The 17,494-nt window shown below is 44.2% G+C and overlaps 1 protein-coding gene across 1 annotated transcript in view; it reads right to left on the bottom strand.

The window, feature by feature from the left end:
• LOC123759495 (uncharacterized) overlaps window positions 1-17,494 on the bottom strand; it is a 430,513-nt gene that overhangs the window by 20,085 nt on the left and 392,934 nt on the right. Inside the window, exon 5 of the mRNA XM_069334770.1 lies at window positions 13,901-13,984. Coding sequence (XP_069190871.1) covers window positions 13,901-13,984 — 84 coding nt within the window. The remainder of the gene's footprint in view (window positions 1-13,900; window positions 13,985-17,494) is intronic.

The raw sequence follows: 17,494 nt of genomic DNA, 5'->3' as shown, positions 1-17,494 counted from the left end.
GGGTTGGATCATGAATAGAAGACACTAGTGTGTAGGAGGTACGACGTATTGGAATGAATTACCTTGTAAAGAATTTGTTGTCTAGATTTTACACATATCTTGAAGTTTCCTTGAGATAATTTCGGGCTTAGCGTCCCTGCGGCCCGGTCCTCGACCTGGCCTCCTTTTTGTTACACATCCCAAAGGAAACAGTTTGTAGCAGCTGTCTAACCCCCAGATACCTATTTACTGCTAGGTGAACAGGTGCATCAGGGTGAAAGACAGTCTGCCCATTTGTTTCCGCTTACACCGGGGGATCGAACCCGGAACCTCAGGACTATAAATCCCGAGCGCTGTCCAATCAGCTGTCAGGCACATAATGCCAATAAAATATCTGACTCTTCAAATCACCACCTGTGATCTTTCTCGAGCTTAAAACAGTTTCAGTGTTTCCCTCTGTTGCTGTCAACAACCAATAACATTTCGTCTCTGTCATTAGTTTCTCCCATGAACCAATCACAGCTCCCCATTCCTACTTATTTATTTTATTTTATTTTATTTATTTATTTATATACAAGAAGGTACATTGGGTTTGTGAGAATACATAGCATAGTATTTACAATTTTGTAAAGCCACTAGTACGCGCAGCGTTTCGGGCAGGTCCTTAATCTAACAGATAATTTTAAGTAGGTAAATTCTAGCAGAATTAATAAAATGATAACAGATACATTGCAAGAAAAATGAGATGAAAGAGATTAGTAAGTATAGTAAAGCACATTGGTATATTAAAACTCTGATTACATTGACAACTTGATTGGTAATTTAAACAAGATTAATAGACACCATACTTGCTACATAATCTCCCGAGCTTGGCGCCATATTTTTATAATTATTTACTTCTCCATTGTTTCTGATTTTAAGTAAAAAAAACACTGCGTTACTCATATAAACCCAAGCAGAGTTCCCAGACACTTGCTTCTGTAATTACCCCCTAAAGACAGGTCAAGATTGTCTTAATTATGTCTTGGGTCTGTGTGACTATGCACCCCTTCTCCCACCCCCTCCCATTTGTTCTTCAACGTCTCTCTAGACAAACATTTTCAACGTTAGAAAATGTTGAACGACAGAAAATGTTGAACGACAGAAAATGTTGAACGACTTATATTGAACGACAGAAAATGTTGAACGACTCATAATCGTACATTACATTAGGACGACAATGGCCAATACCAATTAAAAATATATATATATATAAAAGGGGCAAATCCTGCAACCAAAATAAAGACTTTAGAAAACAAATTGGTAAAATAAACTTGTCAAAATAGAGATGGGTAAAAACTACAGTTAAAAACTAATATAAAATTGGAAAGAATTACAGTCGACATGGAATAAAAATTGGTAAAAATTACATTCAGCATATAATAAAAACGAGTAAAAATTAGTCAAAATCTAATTTTCCTCTCATTGGCCTTAATAATGGAAAATGTAATTGAAAGAATCCAGACATCATTTTCTCGGTGAGTTGATGAGCTATCATCACGCTGCCGCGGCTCTGTCTCAACTGTCCAACGATGTATTCGTCTATTACCTGTCTAACGACCATCATTTCCATCATCTATCTAATGACGCTTTCTTCTGCAACACGTCCACTGACGCATCTGTGTATCAGCTGTCCGACAACGCTTCCGTCTGTCACTATTCCAACAACGGTCTCCTCTACTTGTTCAATAACACACTCCTCTCTGTCACGTGGTCAAACATATCGTGTTATTATGTCCAATCCTGTCTACTCACTCTCCTGTCCAAACCCTTACTCACACCTGTCAAACAACACACCTTCTTGAGCCACTAAGGGTTTGTGAGGCATCTGTTGCACGTGTACTCATCTAATTGTACTCACTTAATTGTGCTTGCGGGGGTTGAGCACTGGCTCTTTGGACCAGCCTCTCAACCGTCAATCAACTGATGTACAGATTCCTGAGCCTACTGGGCTCTGTCACATCTACATTTGAAACTGTGTATGGAGTCAGCCTCCACCACATCACTGCCTAATGCATTCCATTTACTATTACACTGAAAAAGTTCTTTCTAATGTCTCTGTGGCTCATTTGGGTACTCAGCTTCCACCTGTGTCCCCTTGTGCGTGTGCCACCTGTGTTAAATAATTCATCCTTGTCCACCCTGTCAATTCCCCCTGGGAATTTTGTATGTGGTGATCATGCCTCCCCTAGCTTTTCTGTCTTCCAGCGACGTAAGTTGCAGTTCACGTAGTTTGTCCTCATAACTCATGCCTCTTAGTTCTGGGACTAGCCTAGTGGCTTACCTCTGAACTTTTTCCAGCTTCGTCTTGTGATTGACTAGATGCATACTACGTGAGGTACGACGAGCTGCATACTCCAGGACTGGCCTTACATGTGTGGTGTACAAGGTTCTGAAGGATTCCTTACACAGGTTCCTGAAAGCAGTTCTGATGTTAGCCAGCCTCGCATAGGCCGCAGATATTATTCTTTTGGTGTGGGCTTCAGGAGACAAGTTTGGTGTGATATCAACTCCTAGATCTTTCTTTCTGTTCGTTTCGTGAAGGACTTCATCTCCCATTCGGTATCCAGTGACTGGCTTCCTAGCTCCTCCTCCTAGTTTCATTACCTTACATTTACTTGGGTTGAACTTTAGTAGCCACTTGTCGGACCATTCCTTCAGTTTGTCTAGGTCTTCTTGTAGCCTCATATTATCCTCCTCTGTCTTGATCCTCCTCATAATTTTTGCATCTTCAGCAAACATCGAGAGGAACGAATCAACTCCCCCTGGGAGATCATTTACGTATATCAGAAACAGTATAGGTCCAAGGACTGATCCCTGTGGGACTCCACTGGTGACTCCCCGCCACTCCGAGGCCTCGCCCCTCACGGTGACTCGCTATGTCCTGTTGCTTAGGTACTCCCTTATCCAGTGGAGTACCTTCCTTTTCACTCCTGCCTGGATCTCCATCTTGCACACTACTTTCTTATGTGGTATTGTGTCAAAGGCTTTCTGGCAATCCAAAAATATACACTCTGCCTAGCTCCCTCTATCTTGCCTGACTTTGTGTTGCCTGGTCATAGAATTCATTTGATCTTGTGAGGCATGATTTGCCATCCCAAATCCCAGACTGGTGTTGTGTTACAAAGTTCTTTCGCTTCAGATATTCCACTATTTTTTCACTCAGTCTTCACCGCCATCTTAGATGGAATGCAAGTTAGGGGACACTGGCCTGTAGTTCAGTGTCTCCTGTCTATCACTCTTCTTGTATATCGGGACTACATTGGCCGTCTTCCAAATTTTTGGCAGTTCAACTGTTACCAGTGATTTGTTATACACCATAGATGGTGGCAGGCACAGGACTTCTGCTCTTTCCCTTAGAATCCATTGTGAGATTCCATCCGGTCCTATAGCCTTTGTCACGTACAAATCTAGCAGATGCTTCCTCACCTCCTCACTGGTAATTACAAACTTCTCTAATGGTGTCTGGTTAGATTCCCCTCTTTTATCTCTGGGACCTCTCCTTGCTCTAGTGTGAAGACCTCCTGGAATTTTTTATTGAGTTCGCACACTGCCTTGTCGTTTGTAGTGAATCTGTCTGTCCCTATCCTCAATTTCATTACCTGTTTCTTCACTGTCCAACTAGAGCGGAAGCACGGAGCATGGAGCGTTAGCATTAAAGTGTGTTTTTTGCCTGATGTGGCTGTGCAGCAATTTAGGTTGAGTCTTTGCCTTGCTTGCTATGTCATTTTCATACTGTCGCTCTGCCTCTCTTCTCACCCAAGTATTCATTCCTGACGCAATGGTATCTTTCTCTGCTCTCAAGTGTCCTCTTATTTCTATAGTTTCTCCACGCCCTTGAACTTAGCTGCTTTACTAGCTTACATCTCTGATTAAACCATGGGTTTCTCGTCTGCATTTAAATTTTTTTTCCCTTTGGACTGGAAAGAACTTATCTGCTGCCTCCCTACACTTCTGCTTGATGTAGTCTATCATGTCTTGGGCCGTCTTTCTTCTGAGCTCTGTTTCCCAAGTTATATCTGTTAGGAATTTCCTTATCTCCTAGCTTCCCTTCTGGAATGTCAGCCTTTTGTTTTCTGGGCCCTTCCTTGAGTACCTTAACCCTACTTCGACCAGGTACTCAAACATCAGTACACTGTAATCATTCATAACGACGGGGGCTTCGAAACCCATTTTCCTTATGTCCGAGGCGTTCAGAATGAAGACTAGATCAAGTCTCGCTGGTTCATTGTTGCCTCTCATTCTTGTGGGTTCCCTGACATGTTGGCTTATAATGTTTCTTGTCGCCACTTCCAACAGTATAGCTCTCAATGTTTCCTCACCTCCATGCGGTTCCTTGTTCACCCAGTCTATCTCTCCATGATTGATGTCCCCCATGATGGGATCGATTTATACAGGCAGCAGCGGCTGCTCTCTCAATTATAGTGCTAACCACCATGGGTCTAACAGAATGGCAATGATGGCTCACTCGCTCACCGTATCCCGAAATGTTCTTTCTGTCATACTTCTGCCTGGGTTTTCTGTCATTTTGTGGTGGGTTATATATTACTGCTGCTCAAACTCTTGGTCCTCCCATCGTCATGGTGCCTGTTGCGAAGTCTCTGAACCCCTCGCAGCCCGGAATAACTATCTCCTCGAAACTCCGTTGCTTTCTTATCAGTAGGGCTACTCCGCCTCCTACCCTACCTTCCTTCTCTTTCCTTATTACAATGTGGTCCTGGGAAAACACTGCATTCGTTATGATTTCTTAGAGCTTTGTTATGTGAGTCCAATTACATCCGGGTTCACTTCTTGTGTTCTTTCCCTAAGTTCACTTGCTTTGCTTCTGATCCCATCTATGTTCGAGTTCATCACCTTGAAGCTGACTCTCTTCTGTTCATCCTCAGTTTCTGTTGATTTCACTGGTGTTGGGTGACAAGGGGTGTCTTGGAGGGACTAGGAAGGAGGACCTGGGTGACCTGAGATGTGAGGGGTTGAGAGGCTATGGTACAGGGGGGCTGGGATGGTCTGGAGTGGTGTGGCTGACAGGGTCTGGTGTTGGGGGTCAATTAGGGCATGGGATGGGGAGCAGGAGGTTAGATTAGGAGTAGGGGTCAAAGGAAAAGGGGAACAGGGAGGGTTCAGGGTAGGAGGTTTCTATGGGGAGGAAGATGGGGGTGCTGGGGTTCGTTAATTAATGCAAGTGTGTCGTACATTGAGGCTCACGTTCTCGTCAGTAAATCACTGATTTGATGAAAACGATCGGCGTTTGCCTCCTATTGCGAGTGCTTTCGGGTCGTTGGTCAAATAGCCTCGGCTATCAACGACTTTTGTAAAGTCTGCAATGGTCAAGTGGATAACTAACATACTGTATACGTTAGCGTGTTTGGAGCACCAACCTATCTATGAGTTCAAATCATTCACGAGGTTGAGTTCTTTAAGTTTATATATATATATATATATATATATATATATATATATATATATATATATATATATATATATATATAATATGCAATTGACGATCACAAAACACTGATCATTTTATGCGGAAAATCCACAGAGAAATATGAAATGAGGTGAACGTTTCGGCTTGTTAAAGCCTTTGTCAACACCAGACTGACTAAGGAGAAGGGAAGGGGGAGGATATATAGGCCGACACCTGACCAACCCATCCCTAGAGAAAGAATTAACCAAAAACAGGTATAGCTTAGCTTAGAATGGTCAAAGAGGATTAAGCGGTCAGAGAATAAGGATGAAAGATTAAAGAAAAGCCTCATGAACACACAATATATGAATATACAATTATAATGAGACATTGTAAGCCTCTCTATCAGAGTTGTTTCTTAAACTGTTGTGCAATATTATAACTTAAAAATGGATCAAGTTTGTACATACCAGTACTAACATTAAGAAGATTTGGACACTGACTGATTAGAGCAGACTCAATCAAATTCCGTTCCACGAAATCCCCACAATTGGTAATGCTTTTTGCCCCATTCCAGTTAATATTGTGATCGCATAAACTCGTATGTAGATACAATGCATTAGACGTTTGGGCAGTTCTAATACTATAAGCATGTTGTGACAACCGCAATTGTAAGGACTTTCCTGTTTGTCCAAGGTACACAGAATCACAATCATTGCAGGGAATCGAATACACACAACCTGCTGTGTCAGGGGAGTTTTTTATTAAATTGGATTTGATCGTACTATTAGTGAACACCAAATTTATATTAAGTTTCTTAAAAATCAGAGACAATTTTTCAAGTCCACTCGCATAAGGTACCACCAATGAGTTTATAATTTTTGGTTTCGCCTTAGGGACGTGATTATAAAACGTACGCTTGGCTTGTACAAACGAGAAATCCCAAAACCTCTTAGGATATTGTAAACTCTTCCCAATTTCATATATTTTAGCAATCTCTTCACCAAAAAACTCAGGGCTGCAAACCCTCAAAGCTCGTAGAAACATTCCTGAAAATACTGCCTGTTTAACTTTACTATGATGATTCGAATAAAAATGAACATACGACCCCACGTTGGTAGGTTTCCTATACACATTAAATTTGAACTTTCTAGTGACTCTATGAATCATAATGTCCAAAAACGGAAGAGTACCATTCTCCTCAGTCTCACAAGTGAATTTTATTGAAGGTACCAAAGAATTGAGTTCATTAAGAAAAACTATCTGGTCTTTGTTGCACGGCCATAAGCACAAAATATCATCAACATACCTAAACCAAACTACATTAGCCGGGATAATCCTGGATAAGATTTTTGTTTCAAAAACTTCAAGATTCATAGAGTCACTAGAAAGTTCAAATTTAATGTGAATAGGAAACCTACCAACGTGGGGTCGTATGTTCATTTTTATTCGAATCATCATAGTAAAGTTAAACAGGCAGTATTTTCAGGAATGTTTCTACGAGCTTTGAGGGTTTGCAGCCCTGAGTTTTTTGTTGAAGAGATTGCTAAAATATATGAAATTGGGAAGAGTTTACAATATCCTAAGAGGTTTTTGGATTTCTCGTTTGTACAAGCCAAGCGTACGTTTTATAATCACGTCCCTAAGGCGAAACCAAAAATTATAAACTCATTGGTGGTACCTTATGCGAGTGGACTTGAAAAATTGTCTCTGATTTTTAAGAAACTTAATATAAATTTGGTGTTCACTAATAGTACGATCAAATCCAATTTAATAAAAATCTCCCCTGACACAGCAGGTTGTGTGTATTCGATTCCCTGCAATGATTGTGATTCTGTGTACCTTGGACAAACAGGAAAGTCCTTACAATTGCGGTTGTCACAACATGCTTATAGTATTAGAACTGCCCAAACGTCTAATGCATTGTATCTACATACGAGTTTATGCGATCACAATATTAACTGGAATGGGGCAAAAAGCATTACCAATTGTGGGGATTTCGTGGAACGGAATTTGATTGAGTCTGCTCTAATCAGTGTCCAAATCTTCTTAATGTTAGTACTAGTATGTACAAACTTGATCCATTTTTAAGTTATAATATTGCACAACAGTTTAAGAAACAACTCTGATAGAGAGGCTTACAATGTCTCATTATAATTGTATATTCATATATTGTGTGTTCATGAGGCTTTTCTTTAATCTTTCATCCTTATTCTCTGACCGCTTAATCCTCTTTGACCATTCTAAGCTAAGCTATACCTGTTTTTGGTTAATTCTTTCTCTAGGGATGGGTTGGTCAGGTGTCGGCCTATATATCCTCCCCCTTCCCTTCTCCTTAGTCAGTCTGGTGTTGACAAAGGATTTAACAAGCCGAAACGTTCACCTCATTTCATATTTCTCTGTGGATTTTCCGCATATATATATATATATATATATATATATATATATATATATATATATATATATATAATAAGGGAGGGAAGCAGTTGAGAAGCGCCTCGCTCCTCCGTTATATATGAACGCCACAAGTCAGAACGGCAGAGCGTTTTATCGATGTGGATTTGAGTAATACAGTCATCATATATCACTGTCAAGACGTGAAGAATGGCCGGCAGCAATTCAAAGAATATATATTCTTTGAATATATATATATATATATATATATATATATATATATATATATATATATATATATATATATATAAAATACATATAATTATTCATATATACATAGAGAGTAAATGTCAGACAAACAAAGACGAAAAGTGTTAAGGACAGAACAATCTTTGCCAAAAAAAATAACACATCCATTAGTCATAAGCCAGAATTCAACCCTTTCTACCCCCCCCCCCTCCTCTCCCTCCCCCCCCCTCCCCTCAGGGCCAAACACAGCATCTGATTAAACCGTAAACAAAGGGAAGGAAGGGGAGGGGGTCGACCCAGCATCATCCTCCTCTTCTTGACTCCCTCCCCCGTCATGCACCCCTGCCCCCCGTCAAGGGCTCCCCGCCCCCCGTCATGCACCCCTGCCCCCCGCCAAGGGCTCCCCGCCCCCCGTCAAGGGCCCCCCGCCCCCGTCAAGGATCCCGCCCCGCCAATATTGTTGTGATATTTCCTGCACCATAAATATTACTTGCAGGATAAAGAGGCTCTTGGCCCCACCCTGCGTCGCTCCCTCTCTCCCACTAGTCGTGATTTATGTGTGTGTTTAGCTAGTTATTGGCGCTACCACCCGACCCGCGCGCCGACGGCACAGGTGATGGACTAGTCAACATTACCGAACTGGGCCGGTTCGTGCCTCCTCTTTCCCTGCCGTAAACAAACGCTTTTACCCCCTCCTTCTCCCCCCCCCCTTCTTCCTGCATGATCTCACTGGCAAGCGCTAATGTCCTTCCCCCTCCCCAGTCCTGCAAGTCCTCAGATTTGGACTGGAAGTCCATTATTCCAGGCCAATATACGTGGAATCGAATGTCCTGATCGCTGTGAAATATTGTCTGTGGTCAATATTGCATATACAATCATTGAGAGCTTTGATTATATATACTAGCAGTACCCGGCCACAGCAACCTTCCCTGTCCCCTCGTCCACCCCATCATTCTCCCCTCACCCGTCTCCTCGGCTTCCTAGCCCTTCCCCACTCCACTGTCCCCTCGTCCTCCCCACCATTCCCTACTCCACCATCCCCTCTTCCATCCCACTATGCCCCACTCCCTGTCCCTTTGTCCTCTCCACCATTCTCCATTCCCCCATCCCCTCGTCCCCACCATCCCAAACTCCCTCATCCCCTCGTCCTTCCCCACCATTACCCCCCCTCCCTTGTCCCCTCGTCCACCCTTCCCCCCCCATCTCTCACTTCCGTCCCTTCGTCATCCCCAACATTCCCCACTCCCTCGCCCGATGCCTTCCCAAATGGTCTGATGTTCCCATCAGAAAATTGGGAACATCAAGTGATCTGATGTTTACATCACTGAAATATAAGAAAAACAGTGAAAAAATGAAATAAAAATACGAAAAAATAAATAAACTATACTCACATAATGAACGGTATGGTAAACAACACAGCTTAATTCCAATGCAATTCACACAAAATAATTAAACCAAAATGATTATAAATCAAAATATTTGAAAATTCAATTTATCAATGCAATCAGAAACATTTAAATGTAATTGTAACATATTTAGTATAGCATGTGTGTTGCTCTTACATGCATCAGATGGCGCTGTTTTTCAAGAAAAGCATACTTTTACCTGTCACAGGTGTGGCATCTATACTTATACTTACGAAATGAATGGTATGGTAAACAACACAGCTCAATTCCAACTCAATGTCACACAAAATAATTAAATATAAAATTAAATAAGAAGAAATCTATGAAAATAACATTTATCAATGTAATCGGAAACACTGAAATGGAATTCGTGACATATTTAGTATAGCGTGCATGTTGCTATTATGTGCAACAGATGGCGCTGTTTTTCAAAAACGCATGTTTTTACCTGTCACAGGGGTGGCATCTATATTGTAGGTATATAAAAAAACGCGCCTATTCGAATGCAACGTTGTGTCAAAATTTCAAAGCAATCGGTAAAGAGGTCTCACATGAAGAACATAGTTTTTCAGAAAAAGCAAGTTTTTTTACCGTCACTATATATGCATGTATATACAAATTGGTTTAACAATTTTATACGTCGTTACTTAAAAGTTTGCAAACTAGAACTGCACTTTAAACATGTAGCACTGATGGTATTCCATGTTCTTATTAAACATTATTTTGTATTCTTGCCCCATTCATTTACAAGGCTTTTGAACTGATGAGGGAAAGAATATTGTTTGGTCGCAGGGCGGTTGCCAAAAGGGAATCGTTAATTTTACGCTTTTCGGGTGGTTAAAGGTCGGAAATATTTCTGTTTGTTCAAATTGAACATCTATCTAATAGTCGCTCATCAAACCCCGTGTTTGGTAGTTTGGTCCTGACGGTGAGAGATGCTGACTCAGGGGATACACTTTGTAGAGTATACATTACCCCTGTTCTTGTGTGTTAGACAGTCAACAAGTACGGTAAATACTTGGACATGGAGTGTGGATGACAATTTATTCGTGACGTGGGTCAGAAATTCGTGACGTGGGCGTAGGTCAGTAATTTGTGACGTGGGTCAGTAATTTGTGACGTGGGCGTGGGTCAGTAATTTCTCTGGGCTTCAGTAGTTTTTTTTTTTATTATTATTTTCTACCACAGACGTGGCCACACATTTACAATGCTAACCAGCATATATACATTTTCTTCTGTCCTCCATGGACAGGGTTAGAGAAGTGTTAAACATATAGTTCAAAGGTTTATTGAACACTAAGTGGAAAATTCCAGTTTGTCAGCATGCTGCTGCTACTGGGAACTTTCCTTATTAAGACAACTCATAGATCAGTCGATAGAGCTCCTGCCTCACACACGTGTGTTCCAGGGTTCGAGACATACAGCCCAGGTGAATGGAATTGCAAGTATGGTATTGGGTCTGGTATGGAATACCAGTACGGTATACGTAGATTAACTTCCTTGCTCAGTAGATGTTCACCCCTGTCTTGAATGTTGTCTGACAATTTCAGATAAGAGTGTAGACAGGAATTCTAAATTAGTAGTGAGTACTCCACTATAGATCTGATTTAGGAGCTGAAAAACATTATATGGAGGCGATATAATCCTCTATCATCGAGGTGATGCGCTGACCTCCGTAAACCAGTTAGTTTGATTTAAATGCAATTTGGAAAGTGATAGGTAGTATACCCGAGTTGTAATGTTAAGTCACGCGACAGGAAGGTATAACGTATGTTTCTGTTGGAGAGTCTGTCCTGTCTCTCTGGTGCCTGGAGACAGGCTGTCCTGTCTCTCTGGAGCCTGGAGACAGGCTGTCCTGTCTCTCTGGTGCCTGGAGACAGGCTGTCCTGTCTCTCTGGAGCCTGGAGACAGGCTCTCCTGTCTCTCTGGAGCCTGGAGACAGGCTGTCCTGTCTCTCTGGAGCCTGGAGACAGGCTGTCCTGTCTCTCTGGAGCCTGGAGACAGGCTGTCCTGTCTCTCTGGAGCCTGGAGACAGGCTGTCCTGTCTCTCTGGAGCCTGGAGACAGGCTGTCCTGTCTCTCTGGAACCTGGAGACAGGCTGTCCTGTCTCTCTGGAGCCTGGAGACAGGTTGTCCTGTCTCTCTGGAGCCTGGAGACAGGTTGTCCTGTCTCTCTGGAGCCTGGAGACAGGTTGTCCTGTCTCTCTGGAGCCTGGAGACAGGCTGTCCTGTCTCTCTGGAGCCTGGAGACAGGCTGTCCTGTTTCTCTGGAGCCTGGAGACAGGTTGTCCTGTCTCTCTGGAGCCTGGAGACAGGTTGTCCTGTCTCTCTGGAGCCTGGAGACAGGTTGTCCTGTCTCTCTGGAGCCTGGAGACAGGCTGTCCTGTCTCTCTGGAGCCTGGAGACAGGCTGTCCTGTCTCTCTGGAGCCTGGAGACAGGCTGTCCTGTCTTTCTGGAGCTTGGAGACAGGCTGTCCTGTCTCTCTGGAGCTTGGAGACAGGCTGTCCTGTCTCTCTGGAGCCTGGAGACAGGCTGTGCTGTCTCTCTGGAGCCTGGAGACAGGCTGTCCTGTCTCTCTGGAGCTTGGAGACAGGCTGTCCTGTCTCTCTGGAGCTTGGAGACAGGCTGTCCTGTCTCTCTGGAGCCTGGAGACAGGCTTTCCTGTCTCTCTGGAACCTGGAGACAGGCTGTCCTGTCTCTCTGGTGCCTGGAGACAGGCTGTCCTGTCTCTCTGGAGCTTGGAGACAGGCTGTCCTGTCTCTCTGGAGCTTGGAGACAGGCTGTCCTGTCTGGGGCAACAATAACTTCACGCCATAAGACAGTTTTGTGGGTTTCATTGATGGGATATATAAACAACCTTCTCCTCTCCTGAAAACATCATTGTACAATCACTTACATAGACACTATAGGCACTATACATTAGTCTCTAGTACGCGCTACAGGATGTCGTTGAAATGAGCTGTTCCAACGGAGTGTTCCGATTACTAACCGCGAAGCTCACTCCAGGAAGGTACTCTTACTTTAGGCAAGACAAGTGTATCCGCTGTGTTCCAGCAGTGTCCAAAGCCCGACACGTGTATCCCCTGTGTTCCAGCAGTATCCAAGGCACGACACGTGTATCCCCTGTGTTCCAGCAGTGTACAAGGCCCGACACGTGTATCCCCTGTGTTCCAGCAGTGTCCAAGGCCCGACACGTGTATCCGCTGTGTTCCAGCAGTGTCCAAGGCCCGACACGTGTATCCGCGCTACACTCCACAATCTGGTCCTGTGTCGCGTTTAACTATACTTGCATCTCTGATGTGCATCATTTACCCCGAGAACCATATTGCTTAAGCGTCTGGCTTCCTACCTCCAGCACTCAACACACACGCTGGCAGAAATATAGTTACTACATATAGATATAAGAGCAAGGACGGTAGGGTGGACATGGAGGGTAGGGTGGACATGGACGGTAGGGTGGACATGGAGGGTAGGGTGGACATGGAGGGTAGGGTGGACATGGAGGGTAGGGTGGACATGGAGGGTAGGGTGGGCATGGACGGTAGGGTGGGCATGGACGGTAGGGTGGGCATGGACGGTAGGGTGGGCATGGACGGTAGGGTGGGCATGGACGGTAGGGTGGGCATGGACGGTAGGGTGGACATGGAGGGTAGGGTGGACATGGACGGTAGGGTGGACATGGCTGGTAGGGTGGACATGGACGGTAGGGTGGGCATGGACGGTAGGGTGGGCATGGACGGTAGGGTGGGCATGGACGGTAGGGTGGGCATGGACGGTAGGGTGGGCATGGACGGTAGGGTGGGCATGGACGGTAGGGTGGACATGGACGGTAGGGTGGACATGGACGGTAGGGTGAGCATGGACGGTAGGGTGGACATGGAGGGTAGGGTGAGCATGGAGGGTAGGGTGGACATGGACGGTAGGGTGGACATGGACGGTAGGGTGGACATGGAGGGTAGGGTGAGCATGGAGGGTAGGGTGGACATGGACGGTAGAGTGGACATGGACGGTAGGGTGAGCATGGACGGTAGGGTGGACATGGAGGGTAGGGTGAGCATGGAGGGTAGGGTGAGCATGGAGGGTAGGGTGGACATGGACGGTAGGGTGGACATGGAGGGTAGGGTGAGCATGGAGGGTAGGGTGGACATGGACGGTAGGGTGGACATGGACGGTAGGGTGAGCATGGACGGTAGGGTGGACATGGAGGGTAGGGTGAGCATGGAGGGTAGGGTGGACATGGACGGTAGAGTGGACATGGACGGTAGGGTGGGCATGGACGGTAGGGTGGACATGGACGGTAGGGTGGACATGGACGGTAGGGTGGACATGGACGGTAGGGTGGACATGGACGGTAGGGTGGACATGGACGGTAGGGTGGACATGGACGGTAGAGTGGACATGGACGGTAGAGTGGGCATGGACGTACCTGGCTGGCGGGCATGCGTAGGGTGACGCCAATAGGCTCGGCGTACGGGTCGTCTCTGTACGGCGAGACGTACTCTCTCCGCGCCTGGGGGGGGGGGGGAGCATAAGTGGTCAACCATCTTGTTACAGATGTACACAGTGTGTGTGTGTGTGTGTGTGTGTGTGTGTGTGTGTGTGTGTGTGTGTGTGTGTGTGTGTGTATGCGCGTGTGTGTGTGTGCGTGTGTGTGTGTGCGTGTGTGTGTGTGTTTACTAGTTGTGTTTACTAGTTGTGTTTTTGCGGGGGTTGAGCTTTGCTCTTTCGGCCCGCCTCTCAACTGTCAATCAACTGTTTACTAACTAACTACTAACTTACTAACTACTTTTTTTTTTTTTCCCACACCACACACACACACACACCCCAGGAAGCAGCCCGTGACAGCTGACTAACTCCCAGGTACCTATTTACTGCTAGGTAACAGGGGCACTTAGGGTGAAAGAAACTTTGCCCATTTGTTTCTGCCTCGTGCGGGAATCGAACCCGCGCCACAGAATTACGAGTCCTGCGCGCTATCCACCAGGCTACGAGGCCCCCTACGAGGGTGCGTGTGTGTGTGTGTGTGTGTGTGTGTGTGTGCGTGTGTGTGTGTATGCGCGTGTGTGTGCGCGCGCGTGTGTGTGTGTGTGCGCGTGTGTGTGTGTGTGTGCGTGTGTGTGTTTGTGTGTTTATATACCACAATCACACACACATGTGAGTCCTCTCACACATGCTAACTCGTGCATTTCATGTAAGCTTTCGCACCTCATACTGATTTCTGATTTTTGAGACTAATGCTAACTCTCACACTTTATGGTAGTCCCTCACACCTCATACAAACTCTCACACTTCATATAAGTGCTAGATAGTCGTAATGGCTTGGCGCTTTCTCTTGATAATTGCCTTCCCTTCACCCTTAATGCTAACTCCTCCTCTTAATGCCAACTCTCACACTTTATGCTAACCCTCATAAGGCCTTCTAACTCTCACACTTCATGCTCTCACACTCTATACTATTCCCGTCACTTGCCCGTGTTCAAACCCCGATGAACACATCACACTAATAACAACCCTCTCATACTAACTCCTCACGCCTTATACTAGCCTCTCACACCACATACTAACTCCGCATTCCCCTCTTCTAACTCCGCATACCTCCCTTCTAACTCCCCACACAACATACTACCGTTCAAAGCTCATACTAGCTCTTCACACCTCATATTTAATCCACCTACGTACTTAACACAAACTCTACTAAGCCATAAAATATCCCACTAACTGTCGGAATAAGCCATCACTGTTTCATACATCAAACGCCCTTACAGTAACCATGTCATACTCTTGTAATGTCACACACACTCACACACACTCCACTAACACTGACACTAACTCCTCACACACACTCATACTAAACCTTCGAACCTTACTCCAACTTTCAAACTAATTCCGCACTCTCCCTCACCATCATAAAAAAAACTTCAAGCCTCACACTTTCATACTACCCAATCAGTATCTTATATGCCCACACTAAATCATCAAATCTCACAATCACGTTCACGCTAACCTCATACTCTCTCATAACTACATACTACATCGTGAAGCCTCACACCCAATTTCATACTAACCCCTCTGTCTCATTTTCTCATACTAAACCCTCAAAACACACTCCCCATGTTCAAACTACTCCCTCACTCTCTCATACAGTTTCAAACTAAACTGCAAACCTCACTCCCACGTTCATACTAGCTTCTCATTCTCTCACTCTCTCATATTTAACCCCAAACTTCACACTTTCATACAAATCCCACACTCTCTTACACTCATATTGAACCTCAAACCTCACATTTCCATACTAACCCCTCATTCTTTCACACCCTCATACTCAACCTCAAATCTTCACTGTCAAACTAACTCTTCACATTCCCTCACCCTCATACTAAACCTTAGACCTCACTCCCATGTTCCTTCTAACCCCTCTCACGCCCTCACTCTAAACCCTCACACCTCACACTAACTCCTCACACCTCACACTATCTCAGGCGCCTCGCTCACTCGCTAAGACAGTTTGGAAGACTAAGTTTTCTTGCAACATTTTCGGACTAACTTCGACGTGACTTCGTTTCACGTAATCTTGACTTTGTTTCAACGTTTCGTCTTGCAGGATCAGTCCTGTGAGTCTGCCTCTCTGTGACGGGGTTCTCACGCCTGTCTAAAAGCCTCTCACTCCTGTCTAACCCCTGCACTGCGCACCTGTTTTTTTTTTTTTTGCCAAAAACTTCATATGGCAATTGTTAAGGACATTTTTTTGTTGTTTTTATAAATGTTTAGGTAAAGTTAATGTTAAACTGTTTCCAAACTCAACTATTTTCATTTCAAAACACAAAGAGTGATGAAAACATTAAAATATAGCCTAATTACACAAAAAAAGCACAACTCTGAAAAAATATTTCTTGGCTGGGGCAGTGCATGCTTCTCAATTCTAAATTACTATCACTCCTATCTAAACGCCTCTCAATTCTGTTTAATTGCCTCTTGAATAGTTTTGGAAATTTTGTTAGAATAAATAATATTGTTGGTTATTATTAGAAACAAAATCAATAAGCCAGCATGACTCTGTTTAGCATTGATGTTGTAAATGTTGTTGTGGTTGTGGTGACTGTGGTGGTTGTGGTGGTTGTTGCTACTGTGGTGGTTGTGGTGGTTGTGGTGGTTGTGGTGGTTGTGGTGGTTGTGGTGACTGTGGTGGTTGTGGTGGTTGTGGTGGTTGTTGTTACTGTGGTGCTTCCTATGTATGTTGTTGAGACATGCGGGTTTGGTCACAAATACAATGATTAGTATTGATGCATGTGGTAATGAAGCATCAATACTAATTGATGCTTCACTGCCACATCAATGATTCTCCTCAATATTTATCTATCATCATTCGGATCCAACCCGTTCTCAGACCAAGTCCAATCCATCCAGCGGCCGACCCCAAAGACGCATTCATCAATTTTAACATGTTGTTTATTCAAATTTCTCAAATTTCTCAAATATAAATTAATATTGTTATAAATTGTCATACTATGCATATTTAGGCATTGGGTAAGTTAGGTTCTGTTAGTGATTATTTGTATTGGTAGTACGTGGGTGAAGCATTTACAGCATTGTGGTTCGAATAAAAGTCGTCAGTGAAGCACTTGTTCCGGAAGTGTTCGAACGTTATTAGTTCCGAGTCGTGGGTTTTTCATTTATAAACAGTGGGTTTGGCGGGTGCATGGAATGGACTTTGGTCTTTGTGTATGAGGACGGGCTGAAGGATCCTGTTAAGGGTTCTACTGTACAGAACTGAGTTCCAGTGATCACTCCATTTAACCGTTATTTATACCATTTAAAATAACCATTTAACTCTGGTACACCTCAGCGTTCGTCTTGACTCATCCTGCGACCTACAGTCAGATCTCAACCCATCCCCAAACCAGGCTCGTTCAAGCTGCGGCCGGCCCTCAAGAACACACTCGTCATTTATTACATAACGTCTAACCATAATCAATATTTTCTTGAAAATAAGTAAATGGTAGTGTTTATACCGTAACTTTAT

Source organism: Procambarus clarkii, chromosome 32 (assembly GCF_040958095.1).
Source record: "Procambarus clarkii isolate CNS0578487 chromosome 32, FALCON_Pclarkii_2.0, whole genome shotgun sequence".
NCBI classification, from domain to species: domain Eukaryota; kingdom Metazoa; phylum Arthropoda; class Malacostraca; order Decapoda; family Cambaridae; genus Procambarus; species Procambarus clarkii.
The sequence above is the reverse complement of the archived record's forward strand: the minus strand, read 5'-3'. Positions and strand labels throughout refer to the sequence as shown.